This window comes from Urocampus carinirostris, chromosome 6, assembly GCF_059441175.1.
Source record: "Urocampus carinirostris isolate Australia breed hairy pipefish chromosome 6, RoL_Ucar_1.0, whole genome shotgun sequence".
NCBI classification, from domain to species: domain Eukaryota; kingdom Metazoa; phylum Chordata; class Actinopteri; order Syngnathiformes; family Syngnathidae; genus Urocampus; species Urocampus carinirostris.
In genome coordinates this window covers 11,148,087-11,167,665 of record NC_142354.1, presented here as the reverse complement: position 1 = coordinate 11,167,665, position 19,579 = coordinate 11,148,087, and the positions used below count along the sequence as shown (strand labels likewise).

At 40.2% G+C, this 19,579-nt stretch overlaps 1 protein-coding gene across 5 annotated transcripts in view; it reads left to right on the top strand.

Moving 5' to 3' along the window:
- Positions 1 to 19,579, top strand: part of LOC148363806 (calmodulin-binding transcription activator 1-like) — a 183,325-nt gene that overhangs the window by 87,043 nt on the left and 76,703 nt on the right. For all 5 annotated transcript variants that reach the window (XM_088337864.1, XM_088337862.1, XM_088337863.1 and 2 more), the window contains exon 4: positions 14,601 to 14,668. In XM_088337864.1, coding sequence (XP_088193990.1) covers positions 14,601 to 14,668 — 68 coding nt within the window. The remainder of the gene's footprint in view (positions 1 to 14,600; positions 14,669 to 19,579) is intronic.

Genomic DNA, 19,579 nt, shown 5'->3' with positions numbered 1-19,579 from the left:
GAGTGAGAAAAACTAAGAGCAGGAGAGGGAGAGAAAAGTAGAGGGTGTGGGACAAAGAAAGAAGGATAATGTGTGAAAGAGAGAGAGAGAAGAGAGAGAGAGAGAGAGAGAGAGAGATAACATGAGAAACAAAAGAGATGAAAAGAGAAATAGTGGGAGAGGGGGAAAGAAAGAGAAAGAAATCCAAAGAGAAATTGAAAGAGAGAATTAGAGAAAAGAGAAGGAGAGAAAGTGAGAAGGGGAGAGCAAGAGAGACAGAGAGAAAAGAGAGAAGATGAAAAAAGGAAGAGAGAGCAAAATAAGGTAAAAAGTCACAGAGAGAGAAAGAGACAAAGAGGAACAAAGAAAGAGAAAAAGATAGTGTGAGTAAAAGAGAGGGATAGATAGTGAGAGAAAAGGGAGGAAGAGAGAGAGAAAGAAATACAACTACAGCGTCTTTGTGAGAGGCATCTGGCTTTGGCAACATTGAGTGGACATATTTCAACATGCAGCTCGTTTTTCTCTTGCGCTTCCCTCAGCGTTGTCTCACGGGCCAGATTCAATCCCTTATTGGCCCTGATCCGGCAGACGGGCCGCCTGTTTGACACCCCTGCTTTAAAGAAGAATACAAACGACGACGAATCTAAGTGACCAAAACACTATTATTATTCTCATGTTTTCTCTCATCCTTTTTCAGATGGAAATAATACAATTTTTAAGGGACAGTGTGTAATATTCGACCACTAAATGTCACTGTATCGTGCCGTGCAACTGAAAACAAATGCTTTAAAGGACAAATACAAACTAAAACAAATCTAGTGTGTTTTACACTATTATTCTTTTCATTTTATCGTTGATCCTTTTTGAGATGGAAACAGTTTAGTCTTAAAGGGACAGTATATTTGACCACTAGATGCCACTGTATTGTGTCATGCAACTGAAAACAAATGTACAAAGCACAAGGGAGAATTCAAACTAGAGAGACTACAAAGCCTTTTTGGATAGATTCTTAAACAGCGTGTATATTCAACAAGTAGTTGTCTCTGTATTGTGTATTACAACGGAAAATTAATGCTAAAAAGCACTGGGAAGAAAACGAACTAAAGAGACTTAAAACGACCCTTTTTTTTTTGCTACATACTGCGGGGACTCAAACTGCACCGAAAAAGTCAAATTTTAAAGGGACAGTGTGTAGTATTTGATCATTAGATATTGCAGTAATGTGTTATGCATTGAAATTGTAATTTGAAAACTATCAGGCAGTGGAGTGATTATGATTATTATTCTTTATGATAAAATATTTTTGACTACATTTGTACTTGGTGTATTATTATTAGTTTATTATATAAAAATTGATTAACTAATGATATTTTTCCAGATGAAGTGACTACATTTTATTTTTGTGCCAAGCACTCCAACCTCCAGTGTGGGTTATTTTTGTTTTTATCTATTATTCATATTTTAGCCTAGTGCACCTCACTCCGGCGCAATTTATAGTCCTTAAAATCTGTATTCCGGACGTTTTTATCCAACAGATGCTTTCAATATCTCAGTATCACAGTGTCAAATCGGCTGAATTTGCATCCTGGACCAATCAAAATTCCAATTTCCTACACTCGGGCTGTTTTTATAATCCTGAAAATAATTGGTTTGTTTTTTTCCGGACTCTTTTTATCATCAGAGACTAGATCGACGATTATATAAACTCTATATTACAGTGTCGAATTTGCTAAAGTAGCGTTTTTGTCAGAACCAGAACAGGAGGAGGACCCAGATGCGTAACGTTTCTCACACAAGCTTTATTCGACGGGAATGGGGCAGTCATGCACGTTAACACAAACGGCAGTGATTTGGCGATCGCTGGGCGGAAGAAGTAAGGCGAAAAGCTGGCTTGGAACAACAGGAGGCCAGAGGCGGACGAGATCGATATCAGTTACACAAGCCGATACCGGAGAGATGGGGTCGATACCGGACAGGACGGGACAGACAGGATTGATACCAAATACAGGAGTAGATACCAGACAGGACGGGACAGACAGGATCGATACCAGATATACGAGCAGATACTGGACAGGACGGAACAGACAGGATTGATATCATATACAGGAGACTGGAGAGAGATATCAGACAGGACGAGACAGACGGGATCAATACCAGATACTGGAGAGCGATATCAAACAGGACGAGATAGACTGGAACAATACCCGATACCAGAGATTGTAGCAAAGTATCAGACAGGACGAGACAGGCAGGATCGATACCAAACATTGGAGACTGGAGTCAGATATCCAACAGGGCGAGATAGACAGGATCCATACCGGACAGTCAAAATACACGTCTTGTGGGTGCAGAGGTTTGTTGGCGGACTGACAAAGGGTGAGTGAGAGCACTGAGCCTAAATAGGAGGGAAGCCAATCACTCAACGAGCCGGCACCAAGCGGGCCAATTGGGGGTAATGGGCAACCGTGACAGTTTTGGACACATCAAAATTCAAGTTACCCTGTTTAGCCTATTGCGACTCGTATTCTTGGGCATATTATAGTCCTGAAAATACTTATTTTTCTGAGTTTTTTTGATGGTGATTATATAAACTCTATATCACAGTGTCGAATTTGTTAAAGTGGCGTCCTGGGCCTTTAACATTCCAGTTTCCCATTTCATCCTAGTACAACTTGTACTATATTCCCAAAATTACATATTTTTTTACTTTTTCGGGACTCTTTCATTCGTCAGATACTTACCACGGATCTCCACGGTTCACGGATCCCTCAACCACTTAGTGTGGTGTGTATTAGGAAAGTACAGCCTGGCGTTGCCCACCCCTCTCCAGGCCAACAGATGTTTGCCCGCACAAAACAGATAGTACTGTCACAGTACTGTCAGGATCAGAACGGAGACAGGACCCACTTGCGTTGCGTTTCTCACAAGTTTTATTGGAAGAAAGAGAAAGCGTGGCGCCCACGATCCGGTGATCGCTGGACGCGGGAAGCAGGTCGCTCTGAACGCGGAAGTGGATCTTCCTTGGCGAGCGATGGCGGTGTCGGAAACGTAAAAACGGGTCAGTAGCCAGGACAGGAGAGCAAAAATGTGGTCGTGGTCGAAAGCGAGTCGTAAGCCAGGAAGGAGAGTAGACGTGTTCAGGGGCGAAAAAGGTCAAAAGCTGAGACGGGAGAGTAGACGTGGTCAGGATCAAAGACGGGTCGAAGCCGGGGGACAGACAGGAGCAAAAAAAGTTGGGAGTCAGGGTCGAAAAAAAGGCCTGCCTAGTGTAAACTGAGGTTCGCAGATGGACTGACAACAGAGGACAGACAGGAGTGGGTTTTAATAGGGGCCGAGAGCCAATCAGAGTCCGAGGCAGTTGGCGCCAAAGGAGCGGGCACAGGTGAAGCATATCGGTAAACATGACGAACTGTGCAATTTTTAGTGAAAATATGTTTTTGTTTTTATTTTCAGATGCTTTTGACAGCTCTACGATTATATAGACATAATCCAAAAGGTTCTTCAATTTGCTGAATCGGAGTGCTGGAAAATTCTGGTTTTACTTTTCCGAAATCTGGACGTTAGCGGGAGAGTTATCGCGAACAAATGCTAAGATCAGCAAACGCTAATGCGGTCGGTCGCTCCAATGATGTAAACAAAACCTGCGCAAAAACCAGGACGGGCTCGCTGGCAACCCCGTAACGTAAACACTGGAATAACGTCAGTTTCGGTTTGAGCTTGCGTTTCGGAACCGATGTGACAGTTCGGGTTTACAGACAACTCTGTTTTTCGTCATTAGACTTGAAAACGCTCACACAAGACACTATCGCCTGTGGCGAGACCCTTAAACGGAATCCCCCCCGGGATTGTTGCGGCGGAGGCAACCAACCGAGCCACCTCCTCCTTCCGCCAGAGGGGAAATTTGCCCTGGGCCCTTGCAGTGTATGTGTATGGTGTACTTGTCTTTCAGATCTTCTTGAGACATTTTTCGAGATTTTCATCAGGATTGGGTGGAACAATCGTCCTTATAAGGATATTTTGGTGGTCCTAATTTGGCTACAAAGACTTTTAAGGTTAAAACCAGGTTGAAGGTTAAGGTTTGTGTTAGACAAGGTTGAGTTTCAGTCTCCACTTCTGCAGAAAAACGAAACTGTGTCTGTGTTCGTGTGTGGGTCTTGCTAGGACTACTCTTAGTTTTTTTTTACCAGCGATTTAAGGACCAATTGTCAGGACCAGAATGGAAACAGGACCCAATCACGTATAGTTTCTCACAAATTTCATAATCCTAAAGGTGAGAACCACCAGGAAAAGTATGTGTGTGCCTGTGTGTGGAGTCAAGCTTTGGAACGGTTTGCAAGACGAGGTCAAAAAATGTCCAACTATTCACGGGTTCAAATTTAAATACAACAAAGCATTTCTGGCAGAATACAGAGATGAAGAAAATGGTGTATGAGTGATACGAGAGATTGGAAATACTGCGTCTAGTTAACTTTGTGTTATTGTTGCTATTCTTAAATCATGACTGTTATATTAATATCATTACAATTGTTGTTATATCATTGGTGTATTTGGTGGGGAAGATGAAGGGGTAGGGAATATAAGCATTTGCTTCTTACTACCCCTTTTCAAACATCTTATGTAACATTATTTTGTTGTTGAGTTGTTGTTTTCGTTCTGTTTTTATTTTGATGTTCGGATAAAGTTTTCATTCATTCGGTTTATTGAGATAGAGAGAGGAAAGGCAGCGCCCGCGATCGGGTGCTCGCTAGACGTGGGAAGCAAGTCGCTCTCGCAATCGGATTGTGATCCGAACACGGAAGTGGATCTTCCGTGGCAGGCGATGGCAGTGTCAGGGACGGAAAAACAGGTCGATAGCCGTGACAGGAGAGCAAAAACGTGGCCGGGATCGGAAACGAGTCATAAACCAGGAGGGGAGAGTAGACGTTCCACCCTGGTCATCCTGGAAAGGGGATTACCACTTGTGAGGCCCCTTCTCAAGGTTTCTTTTTTTCCTCACGCTGAGATTTTGAGTTTTTCCTTGCCCGCATGTTGGTTTAAGATCAGGTAATGGTGTAATTGTAATCCTGTGCAGTCCTTTGAGACATTTTTGTGATTAAGGGCTATATGAATAGATGTGACTTGACTTGACGTAGTCGGGATCAGAAATGGGTCGTAAGCCGGGACAGAAGAGCAGACGTGGTCGGGATCAAAACAGGTCGTAGCCGGAACAAACGGGAGCAAAAAACGGGACAGGTGGGAGTCAGGGTCGATAAAAGGCTAGCCTTGTATACGCAGAGGTTCGCAGACGGACTGACAACAGGGGATTGACAGGACTGGGTTCAAATAGTGACAGGGAGCCAATCAGAACTCGCGGTGGTTGGCGCAAAATAAGGGCACAGGTGAATCACATCAGTAATCATGACACCTATAGTATTTTTTGGCACGTGTTGGTTGTGCTAGTATGATGTATGTGTCTGGTGTACTCGTATTTGTGACCATCTGTGTAGAAAAATTAAATTGCGCGTGTCCTCCTATTTGAGACCTTTGTACGGCAACTTTTTTTATTTTACCATGATTGTGATGTTTAAGTAGTCTTAATGTAGCTAGCCTCTTTTTTGTAGGGTTTTAGGGTTTAGGTTTTGTGTTATTAGGGGCTAAAAAACGCCCCTTGGTCAATGACAATTTTCAAGTTTTGACCATCGTTGTAGGGATCAATAATTCTTGTTAGAATATTTTGGTGGTCTAAATGTAGCTAAAGCCCTTTTAGGTTTAAAACTTGGTTTCAAGGTTAAGGTTTTAATTAGACTTTAATTGTGACTAGGTTAAGGGGCTGGAAATGCATTCGGTCAACATCTATATGTATTTGAGACCATCTTGGACTACTCTCAGGTTGTTACCATCGTTGTATGGACCAATAGTTCTTGTTAGAACATTTCGGTGATCCTAATGTAACTAGGAGTCAAGGTTTGAATTCAACTTTGATTGGGTTTGGGTTAAAGGGCTAGGAAATGCATTTGTTCAACTTATGTGTGTGTTTGTACTCGTATTGAGACCTTATAAGACTACTTTTTGTCAGGACCCAATTGCGTTACATTTCTCACAAGTTTTATTAAAGGAAAGAGGGTTAGGGTTAGGGTGCGCCCACGATCCGGTGATTGCTGGACGCGGGAAGCTGGTCGCTCTGATCTTCCGTTGTGAACGATGGTGGTGTCGGGAACGTAAAACAAGACAGAAGAGCAAAAATGTGGTCGGGGTCGTAAGCGAGTCGTTAGCCAGGAACGGAGAGTAGACGTGGTCGGGGACAAAAGAGGTCGAAAGCCGGGACGGGAGAGTAGATGTGGTCAGGATCAAAAATGGGTCGAAGCCTGGGGACAGACGGGAGCAAAAAACGGGACAGGTGGGAGTCAGGGTTGAAAAAGGCTTGCCTAGTGTTAACTGAGGTTCGCAGACAGACTGACAACAGGGGACAGACAAGACTGGGTACATATACTGATCGGGAGCCAATCAGAGTCCGAGGCAAAGGAGCGGGCATAGGTGATTCACATTGGTAATCATGACACTTTTAAGTTTTGACCTTTGTGGGCACCAAAAGTCTTTTGGGACATGTTGGAGGTTCTAATTGGGCTTTTTAGTGTTACTCAGGGTGAGAAAAAACAGAGTGATTGTGTGTGTCAGACACTTGACGCACATGTGTAGATACGAGCACTTTTTATTTCGTACATGCCATCCATTTCTGGTGGGGAGACGGCCTCTCTGAGACCTGAGTGGGTGGCTGATTTCCCCACTTGCATCGCTGGCAGTCTCGCTTCCCACTCATGATCCCAACTTTAGTTCCATGCACTATTGCTTAAGTAGCTGTCTCTTCCATTCGCTCCAAGTCAATCTCCCACAGACTGGAGGAGTGTGGGCCATCATATAGTCAGCTAGAATGCATTGTTGTGTAGATACACGCAGAAGAACTAGGTTTATGGGGTAGATCCCTGGGGAAAGATCTTCCGTCCCTGAGTCCGGAACACCAAGACTGCAGCTAGACGATATTTTTAGTACTGAGATAGATAGTAGACTAAAAACAAGGGGAAAAAATATCTCCACGATGATAGTCAAAATGTGAAAGTAGAGCTAATAAGGATCCAAACAAGATCCCACACACACACCATTATTTTCTGAAACTTGAACCATAACCCCCAAAAAAAGTGTCTAGCCTCACTAGGTGTCAGGGACCAGAACGGAAACAGGACCCACTCGTGTAACGTTTATCACAGTTTCATTGGGAAGAAAGGAAAGGATTGCACACATGACAACGGGTCAGGTGTATCGACATTTCGTTCTTACAAAAGAATGACAATACAAAGGAAATTATTATTATTATTATTATTATTATTATGATCTGGTGTTAAAAAACAACAAAAGGATACTGCTGAAAGTGTGAATTTCCCTACAGGAATGAATAAAGTATCCATCTATCTATCCATCTATCTATCTATCTATCTATCTATCTATCTATCTATCTATCTATCTATCTATCTATCTATCTATCTATCTATCTATCTATCTATCTATCTATCTATCTATCTATCTATCTATCTATCTATCTATCTATCTATCTATCTATCTATCTATCTATCTATCTATCTCTCTCTCTCTCTCTCTCTCTCTATCTATCTATCTATCTATCTATCTATCTATCTATCTATCTATCTATCTATCTATCTATCTATCCCCCCTCTCTCAATCTATCTCTCTCTCTCCCTCTATATATATATATCTGTTTATCTCTTTCTCTCTTTCTCTCCCCCTCTCTATCTATCTATCTATCTATCTATCTATCTATCTATCTATCTATCTATCTATCTATCTATCTATCTATCTATCTATCTATCTATCTATCTATCTATCTATCTATCTATCTATCTATCTATCTATCTATCTAACAAATGTGGTCCTAAAAAGGACCCAGATCTGAATGTAAATGCACAGACTTTTTAGTTTTTCTACACAAGTAGAGACCTGATCTCAAACTAAGTCTAGATCAAACTCTAACCATGTTCTAACCCCCCAAAAATGGGGAGAGAGAGATGGGGAGTCCCTTGCCGCATCAGGACCACTAAAATGTCTTAACAAGGACTATTGGTCCCCAAAACTCTGTTCAAAATCCTGAAGCATGTCCCTAAAGGCTGTGTTTACGTCATCGGCTTCGACTTCTGGAGGCCCGACCTTCAAGTCTCACTTATGTCCGTCCCCCCACGTCCCCCCACATGGGCGTGGAGCGTTTGTGTGTCGGTGTGTGTTTTCTAGTGTGCATTTTTAGCAAGTGTGTGCGTCAGCCAGCGTTTCAGCTGACTCTTGTGTTTTGGGCTTTTTAATGGCTCTTATGGGGCGGGCCTTTAATTGCAAGTCTCTCTCCCTCCTTCCTAATCCTCCCATCCTTCTGTCTCTCCAAGTCTGCTTGCCTCTCACCGGCTGACGGTCGCTAGGGGAGACCCCCCCATACATCACCCCACCCCCATACAGCGCCGCCCCTTACAGCTCCCCCAGCGCCCGACTGAGGCTGCATAGGCCGTATAGCATATTGACTGTCTGCAGAGCGCTTGGGGAGGGGGAGATGTGGCTGCTTGTCACCGCTAATGAATTGATGCATAAATGAATGAACGAGGCCCTCTTTTTGTGCACGAGTGTGCGCATGGGATGGAGAATGTGGAATGTGAACCTGTAGAATCGATTGATCGGCGATGAGACGATTGATCGACGACTGATAATAGTAATCTAAGAACAGGAGTCACTGATCTATTTGAGGCTGAGATCTATACTGCGTATTTATAATATATAGTGTTATTACAAGGTTATTACTATGTTATTGTCATTTAATTACCAGGTTGTAGTTATTGTATTCAGGGTTAAAATGGACCCAGTCAATCACTAAAACAGCTCTCTTGTAAAAAAGCACATTGAGGTGTTCAATGGGAGCTACCTTGTGGTGTCATTAATGCAATTACTATGTTATTACCAGGTTGTATTTTTTAGAATACAGTAAGACCTCGGTTAACGCGGTTAATGGGGACCAAAACCACCCGCGATAAGTGAAAATCCGTGAAGTAGCGGCGCATCTAAAAAATAATTTAAAAAAAAATTAAAAATTATTTTCTTTTTTTTATTATTATTTTTTTTTTAGACCTGGTTAATGGGGAACAAAACCACCCGCAGTAAGTGAAATTCTGCGAAGTAGACGACCCTTCAAAAAGAAAAAAAGAAAATAAATTGAAAAAAATAAATAAAAATAAAATATTGTTTTTTTAACCATTACAGACGTCGAAGCTCTGAAGCCGCGAACGTCGAACCTCGAAGTAGCGAGGTCCCACTGTAATATATAAACTCAAATAAGCCCAGTCAACCGCTAAAACATCATGTCAGTTAGAAATCAATTTTCCAAGGAAATTACAATGACCCATCACTACATCAGTGACCCCCATATCGAGGAAATATTCTCTCTTTAAATTTTTTTGTAATACTGTATTATTATATATTGATCATGTTTAAATATATTAATATTAAAATATTCTTAATGTGGGCAGCACGGCGGCGCAGTGGTTAGCGCTTGTGCGGCACAGTTCATGTCATGGGAACCTGTCGTGGGTTCAAATCCAGCTCCAGACTTCCTGTGCGGAGTTTGTATGTTCTCCCCGTGCTTGCGTGGGTTTCCTCCGGGCACTCCGGTTTCCTCCCACGTTCCAAAAACATGCATTTCAGGTGAATTGGTCGGTCCAAATTGTCCCTAGGTGTGAATGAGCGAATGCGTTGTCTGTCCCTGTGTGCCCTGCGACTGGCTGGCAACCAGTTCAGGGTGTCCCCTGCCCACTGCCCGGAGATGGCTGGGATGGGCTCCAGCCCCCCCGCGACCCTTATGAGGACAAGCGGTACGGCTGATGAGATGAGATGAGATATTCTTAATGTCTTGCATGTTAGAGGACCTTTTTTTCAAAATAAAAACAAAAAACTTTTTTAAAAATAACCTTCATGTTTTTTTAAGAACAAATTATTCTCTAATCTAAATTGTCAAAAGGTAATAGTATTATTTTGATGTTTTGACGGACCTCATTAAAAGAGATTATTTGAGAGGTCAAAGGATTATAGATTTTACTTTGAAAGTAATGTGGATCATTATTGCCAGCTTTCAGGCATTTTTTTGTATGTCTTCATTTTTATTCTTAGTTTTTATATGAATAATTGAAATAAAAACGATGTTTTTTTTATTTTTATTTTTAATTATTTGTTTGAATGTAATAGACAACGATCTTTACATTTCTTTTAGTTTAAATATTTTTTCAGAATTCAAATTTTTGTTGCTGTTTACATTTTTCATATGAATAATTGAAGTGAAATGTGTTAGATGTGTAACTCATAATTTAAATTATAAAAATATGGAAAATTCATTTTCTTTTACTTTAAATAATGTATGCTGAACATTATATATCCATTTTAATAATTATTTTTGTTTTTATTTTACTTTTTTAATTTAAATTAATTTCTTTTACTCAAATAAAAAATATACTTTTTTAATAGTTATTTAAATCATTTTTTTGAATAACAACCAAAATCGTTTTTTTTTATTTTGTTTTTGCTTAAAAAATGTCAATTTTAATGATTTATCAATTTGAATGACTATTGATGTTTTTATTTTTATATAACTACCGGTAATTGAAGTCAGAGATATTCATTTTTAAAAACAATCATGTAAATTTTCGAATTAAATAATATACATAAAACATATTACGATTTAAACATTTCTTTAAAGGAATATGAATAAGAGAATATCTGTATTATTTATTATCCAAACCATTTTTATTTAGGTAATTATTAAATATGTAGCATTAGTTGCTACGAACTAACTTCATAGTTTTTAATTAACAAAATGTCATATTTAAAAAAATATCCTCAATATTTTGTCTTTGATAAAATAGTAAACATTAACCCTAATAATTGGTATTCAATTTAATTTGATTCATTTTATTTTAATGATTCTAAAGTAAAAATACATTTTTTTCCATTCACCTCAAATTAACAGCATGTATATAATGATTTTTCTTTGTAAATAATAGACGTTCTATTTCGAACCATTATAATTTTTTCTTGTTTATACGTCAAACTGAAACGATTAACATTTGAGAAGCTCTTGCTTTCATGTCTGTAACATGGTTTATTTTTTCACAAAACTTTATTAAAACAGGGATTAACAAATCGTTGTTCGCTTATTTAAATATTTAATTTCATCTAATAATTTGGCTGTATTTTCAAATATGTATTTATGTATTTATTTAAATGTCGAATGAACTTTTTATTTAATAATTTCAAACTCAACTTTTAACAGGAGTGACATCCTCCCCTCCTTTCTTAATATACAATGGTTCCCAAAGTGGACGGTACCGCTCCTCTGGGGGCGGTGGAAAGATTTGGGAGGCGGTGAGGAAGAAGGGGGCTGTAGTCAGTACATTCATTTATGCATCAATTCATTAGCGGTAGGCAGCAGTCCGAAGTCAGAAGTTTGAACGTTTGTTTGACGATTTGTACACAACACGCAAGGGCTACACGGTTAACCGAATTCGAATCGACATCGCGATGTGACGTAGTAGGGTTGTGAAACCGCGAAGCACTGCATTTTTTTTCAAGGTTTTGTTCTGATTGATGGAGTTTTGCCCAACCAGAATTGTTACTGTTCGAGTTTTAAAAGCGCCGACCAATCAGAGGCAATTTTTATAATAGAACAAGCCAATAAACACGATTCAAAGTTTGCAAGAACCACACTCTGCCACACCCACCGTGCAAGTTCGTTAAGTGTCATGGCAGACTTTGTAAACATAGTCCCAGAGTCATCAAACGAGAAGGAAAAGAAGCTTGCGTCGACGAAGGGCGGTACATCTCTTGCTTGGACCTATTTTGGTTTGGTTCCATTGGGGGAGTGCTGGGAATCCACTGGGGAGCCAAGGGGGCGCCAGCCTGCAAAAATTTGGGAACCATTGGTGTACATCTTCGTACATATCCAATACATTTCTATTTTTAAACTTCAAAATGGGTTGAAGGTAGAGGCCTACCGATTATCTGGCGGGCAGATTATCGGCACTGGGAATTTGACAGTTATCGTTGACCAGACGATTAAATATATTTAAAACTGTGTTAGAGGAACAGGCGAAAGCTTTGTTTGGAAGCAGAGTTGTTATTTATATATTTATGTAAAAGTATCAAGGAGCTATTTTTGAGTTTGTAAGTATCTTTTTACGAGTTGCTTCTAGGCCTAAATGTATTTCTTGCATTGTTAATTTTGGTTTAAGTGAGAGATTAGTCATGTGAGTTGTGTTGAAATTAAAAGTTTTATTTGAATTTAGGAAAAAAGTTCCTTGTTCCTTTTTGCATTATTCGAAATATCTTACGCCAATTTTGAAGCTTTTACAGCAACTCAATATCAGTCATCGGCCTCTTAATACATACGCTGCCCTACTTACAAACGAGTTCCGGACAATTGTTCGTAAGTTGGATTTGTTTGTAAGTTGCTTCAGTGCTATGTTTTGTATGTTTAGGGTTTATATGGGTATGTTTAAGGCTTGTATAAGTAACAAGTATCGTTTTGAAACAGAAAAATAAACGTTTGATAAAATAATATGCTCTATAACGTTACCAAGCATAGTACTGAAAAACAAAGCTACACATTAGGCGTTGACATTCTGTGTTCTGTGAAGCCCTTTGAGACTCCTTGTGATTAAAGGCTATACTAATAAACATGACTTGACTTGACTATAAAGATAAATGAAGTTGAGTTTAACTTACTTTTGGAAGATGTGCTTCAAGAGGTCCTCCTCTGTGGTAGAGAGTAGCCAAAAAATGCGTTCTGACCATTTTCTCAACCACATCTAGCTTTTTCACTCCACTTTCACTTCAATCGAAACGGCTCACCTCTTCGTTACACTTTAGTCAAGTCAAATCAAGTCATGTTTATTTGTTTGGCCCTTAATAACAAAGAGTCTCAAAGGGCTGCACAGACCACAGATTATTGCTGATTGGCTGCTTATCTCTTTTTAAACCCCCGTCTTCCTGTCACCGGCTGTCAGTCCGTCTGCGAACCTTACCTCCTGCTAGGCAAGCCCATTCGACCCTGACTTTCTCCTGTCCTGATTCCTGTTTGATTCCCTGCTCCGACCCCTTTTCTGAACTCGATTACGTTTTTGCTCCCCCGTCCCGGCCATCGATTTGTTTTTCCCTGCTCTCGACACTGCCTTCGCTCGCAACGGAAATACCCGTGACCGACGATGCCCGGATCGTGGGTGCAAGCCTTTTCCTCCTTCCCAAATAAAATGACAGAAACTAACGCAAACGGTTCCTGTCTCCGTTTCTGGTCTCTGACAGTCAATCCCTAGTTTAAAGCTCCCGTAAACGCATAGTTAAACGTTGAAAAAAGGACTGCACTTCATTCCAATACCGTTATACTTGTATAATAACAATAAAGGCCATTCATCCGTTCATCCATTCATTCATGCATTTATTCCATCGTTTGTTGTAGCCGGATGCTCGCATCAGCAGGCGTGTTTTGCAGGCAGACTTTTGCCCCGTGCAATTTAGTGCGAGTCAGACGGGCGACATTAGCGTTTGGCAGATTGACGGCCATAATAATTAATGGTGTGATGGCGGCCTGTCCCTCACACATCAATGCAGAGCGAGAGGGGGACTGGAGCTTTACTCGCCGCTGGAACAGAGCATACTAAAAAACAATAGCGCTAAGTGCTAGCGCCCTCCGCCTGCTCTCCCTCGGATGTCTGGAGTGGAGATGGATGAAGGAGGGCTGCATGGATGATGCCTCTTTCGCTATTGCTTTCAAAAACGGATTGCTTTAAAGTGACAGTGTGTAAGAATTTGCCGCTAGAGGACGTTGAAGAGGATAATGGAGCTTATGTGTGTGGAGCTGAAGGATACAACTTGGCATGTTTTGGAAGCTCCCTTTAGTGCTAGCAAATACTACACACTTCCTGCCCACTGCCCGAAGATAGCTGGGATGGGCTCCATCATCCCCGCGACCCTACTGAGGATAAGTGGTGCAGATAATGGATGGGTGGATAGTTTATTAAATAATTCATCTGGAGCGGCACGGCGGATGAGTGCTTAGCGCATCCGCGGCACAGTTCTGAGGTCATGGAATCAAATCCAGCTACCAGCCTTCCTGTTTGTAGTTTGCATGTTCTCCCTGTGCTTGCGTGGGTTTCCTGTGGACACTCCGGTTTCCTTCCACATTCCAAAAACATGCATATCAGGTTCATTGGCAGGTCCAAATTGTCCCTAGGTATGAATAAGCAAGTGAGTTGGTAACTGCTGGCTGGCAACCAGTTCAGGGTGTCCCCTGATGGGCTCCAGCGTCCCCGCGACCCTACTGAGGATAAGCGGTGCAGACAATGGATGGGTGAATAGATGGATCATTTATTTTTTGTCTAATTGATTTTTTTTGTGCCTGATCCGTTTCGAGACGGAGTTCCCGTCTCCTGACCGGCCAATCGGGCACCTCGACAGGAACATGTCGATCCGATATACCGCACACACAAACACGCACAGGCGAAATATAAGACGGTAATATATTCGGTAACCTTTGCGTGTCGCCTTTGTCTCACCAGGAGATTGCTGCGTATCTCATCACTTTCGAGAAACACGATGAGTGGCTGACGACATCGCCCAAGACCAGGTAAAGATGACACACCAAAACACACACACACAAACACAGGCGTGTGGTTTCAAGCCACTCTTTGATGAAAAAAGCTCAAGGAGACCGTCCCCAAAGACATGTGAGGGACGTCCCGGAACACGCTCGGACTGTGAAGTACCGAGTCAGCTGGAAATGGAGTATTAATGAATGTAAATGTATTAGGCTAACTGATGTATAATTCACAGGGAAAGGGGTCGAAGGGAGGTACTTGTGTGTTTTGTGTGTGTGTGTATATATACGTACTAGAATTGAATATTCATCGTTACCCTGCATAACTCATTTCCTGGAATACGGTACCCGAGGAAAGACCCTCCGAATAGGAATTCAAAGCATGTTTCCTTTAATTAGTAATACGGTCGAGCCCCGGGATAAGGTATTAATCTGTTTTGAGGTTGGGAAACGCAAGGGGAAATTGCCGTATAGGGGGGATGGATGAGCAATGTGTAGCTAAATGCAACCCGGCAACCCAGATAAAAACATAAAAATGCCAAAATGGTATGTGTAATATGCAGTTCATGCTTATGAGTAAACAACAGTCTGAAGAAATATAAAGGAAATAAATAATTTTGACTTGACCTGGTGAAGTGGAGTTACCGGGTGAATGCAAGGTGGGACAGAAACGGCAGAATGAAATTTAAACTTGCGAGGATTGTCATGCCCTTAGAAGGTTTCCTTGCTTTAATCGCCCGTTTATTCTATTATCCCTATTATCATACTTTAATTATTATACTATGTTTAATGATTTTCTACATCGTCAATTGTTTACGGCCAATTTAGCAAGGGTAACAATGCCTTTGCCTTCTTCCTACCTCCTAATAATCACAAGCTTCGTTTCCATGCTTATCATGTTTTTGCTTCTCCTTCGTGTCAAGGGACACATTATAAATACAATACAAAAAATACAATAAAGTATTGTATCGCAGACTCACAAAGTAAAGCACAAGAGATTCTGAATTGAATGACGATGGAGAAAAGCATTGTGGGAGGTAGTTCAGCCTCTAGCATATCAGCATTTTTATTATGCAGAAAAAAATATTTTCAATTCTTAAAAGATAATTTGGTAAATTTTTCTTTTTTTATGTAGATTTTTAATTTTACTTCATTTTATTTTTATTTATCTTTTTTTGTATTTTTTATATTTTATGTATTTTATTTGTTTTGTATCATTTTTCTTGTTTGTGGATTAATTTATTTGCAAATTTATTCATTTGATGTATTCATTCTTTTATTTCATTCAACTTTTATTTGATATTTATTCTTTGAATATATCTTTAAATTTGTTTATGTCAGGACCAGAACTGGAACAGGACCCAATTGCGTGACGTTTCTCACAACTTTTATTAAAGGAAAGAGGAAGGGCTGCAACCGCGATCCGGCGTTCGCTACACACAGGAAGCAAGTCGCTCTCGCAATCAGATTGTGATCCAAAAACGGAAGTGGATCTTTAGTAGCGAGCGATGGCGGTGTCAAGGACGGAAAAACAGGTCGCTAGCCAGGACAGGAGAGTAAAAACTTGGTCGGGGTCAGAAACGGGTCGTAAGCCGGGACGGGGTAGCAGACGTAGTCGTGATCAAAACGGGTCGTGTGTCGGGACGGGAGAGCAGACATGGTCAGGATCGAAACGGGTCTTAGCCGGAGACCTACGGGAGCCAAAACGGGACAGGTGGGAGTCAGGGTCGAAAAAGATTTGCCTAGAATTCACTGAGGTTCGCAGACGGACTGACAAAAAGGGACAGACAGGTTCAAATAGTGACAGGGAGCCAATCAGAACCCGCGGCCGGTGGCGCCAAATGAGTGGGCACAGCTGAGTCGCATCAGTAATCATGAAAGTTCATTCAATTTTTGTACCTATTTTTGTTCAAAATGTTTTGATTTCTTTATTTAATTTAAATGTTCTATGGATTTAATTTTTTTGTTTATTTTGATTATTGTTTATGTTATTATTTATTTGTCAATTGATTTGATTAATATATTTCTTTTTCTTCCTATTCATTTTTTAATATAATCCAAAAAACAATTCCAATAGCTCCGCCCCCTGGCTGATTCATCAAAAAGCCTCACATCCATTCTTTATACTTGTAACAAAATCTGAAAAAAAACACAAAAACACCTGACTTGAAAACGAAATTAATTTGTTTTAGGATGATTTTCTTCAAAGAAGTATTCCTTCTCGAAGATATCAACAGTCTAAATTGTTTTGGAATAGGAAAGGAATCCGGGGCATTCACGTAAAAGCCGGGCCGGTATGCAAATGAGATGCAAATGAGCTAGCGAGCATAACATCAGAAAGATAAAGCTGCGCGTGGAAAATATCTCCGGGTTGTAAATCTCAGACATTGGCTTTAACGCCTGCGATAGTTCTTGGTTTTTTCTTTTTTAATTTTACTTTTTTCTCTTCTTATTTTTTTATGTTCCTTGCAAGTCTGATGAATGTCGCGCCAGGCCCAAAAATGGCCAAAAAAAACACATACGTCGTACTGGAATACAAGGCTAAATCATTCACACACAGAAAATAGAAGATGCTGGCTTTTAGCCTAGAAGAAGACACTAAATCAGTCCATCTGCGAACCTCAGTGGATACTAGGCAAGCCTTTTTCAACCCTGACACCCACCTGTCCCGTTTTTGCTCCCGTCTGTCTCCGGCTACGACCTGTTTTTGATCCTGACCACGTCTGCTCTCATGTGGCGGCTCACGACCTCTTTTTGTCCCGGACTATGTCAACTCTCCCGTTCCAGCTTACGACCTGTTTCTGACCCTGACCACATTTTTGCTCTCCTGTCCCGGCTATCGACCTGTTTTTCCGTCCTTGACACCGCCATCGCTCGCTACGGTAGCAGTGTTCTCGTTTGCCCGCGTCCCTGCGTCCTAAACGCATCATTTTTGCTGGAGACGCATAGTGTCAAATCAACCTGCGTCCCCGCTACGCAACTTTTTTGCCACAAAATTGTCATTATTACCCGATTACTTTTTTTTTAACAAAGATTTACTGCATTCCAAACCTATCGTCAGGCAGATCCGCCATTGTTGTTTTGGTCTCGCGGTTCGAGTTTTCGTCTGCACGCCGATCTCTGCCAACGAGTTCCCGTTGCTTGGAGATTACGTCAATGTTGTGGTGCTTGTCGTCGAGCGAAGGTGAAAATCAACACAAAATTGGTAATTTCTTCAGTGTCAGTAATAAGTCGAAACATAACGCAGAAAGTGATAACAACCGCAATAATTCCGGCACGAAAAAACGGCGGAGAAATTCACCTGTCAACCTGTACGTTTTTGCCGTACAAAGTACTTTATTTTAAGACGTGTACGACGTACGAGAAAATCTGTACAAAAAAACGCAATGATGGGGACCATAAGGTATACACCGACTATCACTAAACGGCAAATCAATCGAGTCAAATGAGTTCGAGTTGAGTAGTGAAAGGAAGTCCGTCTTTTTTTAGAGAACCGCCTTCTTTGGCTCAACTCATTAAAAAGAGCCGGCTCTCAAACGGCTCACTTGCTTCGATGATTGATATTACGAATTATGTTGTATAAAGAAGTTAAGAAATAAAGGAAGTATAAAAGGAGAAAATTAAAAAAAGACAGGTTTGTGGTTATCCCTTTAATCGGTAATTGTCTGTGTGTGGAGTAAACTTTGGAACAATTTACAAGATAAGATCAAACAATGTCCAACTATCCATGTGTTCAAATTTAAATACAAAAAAGCATTACTGGCGAAGTACAGGGATGACGAAAATGGGATATGAGGGAGATTGGAAATACTGCATTTAAAACTATTGTTAACTTGTTGTTATTGTTGCTATTATTATATCATAACTGTTATTATAAATATTATGTTTATTTTTATCGTTGTCATTATCATTTGTGCCGCAGTGACATTTGGTAACTAGGCGCATTATGACGTTGAGGGATGGGTATTACGAAGATTAGTGTATAAAATATGTGATTATTGTAATTATTATAATCATTGATATCTGACCTATGCATTAAGTATATCCATGAGATTGTTATATTAGACACAAGAGGAAAGGAGGATTTGTAAAATGTATTTAATAGGGAAGATAAAGGGGTAGGGAAATTAAGCATCTGCTTCTGACCACCCCTTTTCAAACATGTTATATGACATTATTTTGTTGTTGACTCGTTGTTTTTGTCCTGTTTTTATTTTAATGTTCGAAATAAAAGTTTTCATTCATTCATTCGTATATTACCAACAATAATTTGATGCAGAAAATGAATGAATAATTTGATGATTAAAACTGAATGAATATATAGATGTATTTTATATATTTATCGCCGATTTACAATTTCAACCTCGATAACACAAAATTTTGGGGACCCATAGATCTCTTTTGGGACCCATAGATTTTTGAGCATGTGTCCCCCGAGACCCATAACTTTTCAGAGGTAAAATGAATACTGCGGTAGATCCACTTCCTTGCCCGAATCCGAGAGCGACTTGCTTCCCGCGTCCAGCGAACACCGGATCGTTGGCGCAGCCCTTCCGCTTTCCTTCAATAAAACTTGTGGTAAACGTTACGCAAGTGGGTCCTGTTTCTGTTCTGGTCCTGACACCTTTACCATTTTTCATGTACCAAAAGCATACACACAGACTTGTACATGTTATATATTTATTTATATATGTCATTAAATTAGATTTAAAACGCCCACAATTAAAGCAACATCATGTATTTATTTGATATTTAGTTTTGTAGATTTACTGTATTTTTTAGTATTTTGTAGTATTACTGTAGTTTTATTGTTGTCGTATTTTGTAGTATTTTATAAGTACTTCCCTAGTAGATTTTATTTTTAGTTTATCCGTAATATGATTGTAATATTTCTTCAGTAATAATTTTATATTGTAATATTACTGTAGTGGTATTTTTCAA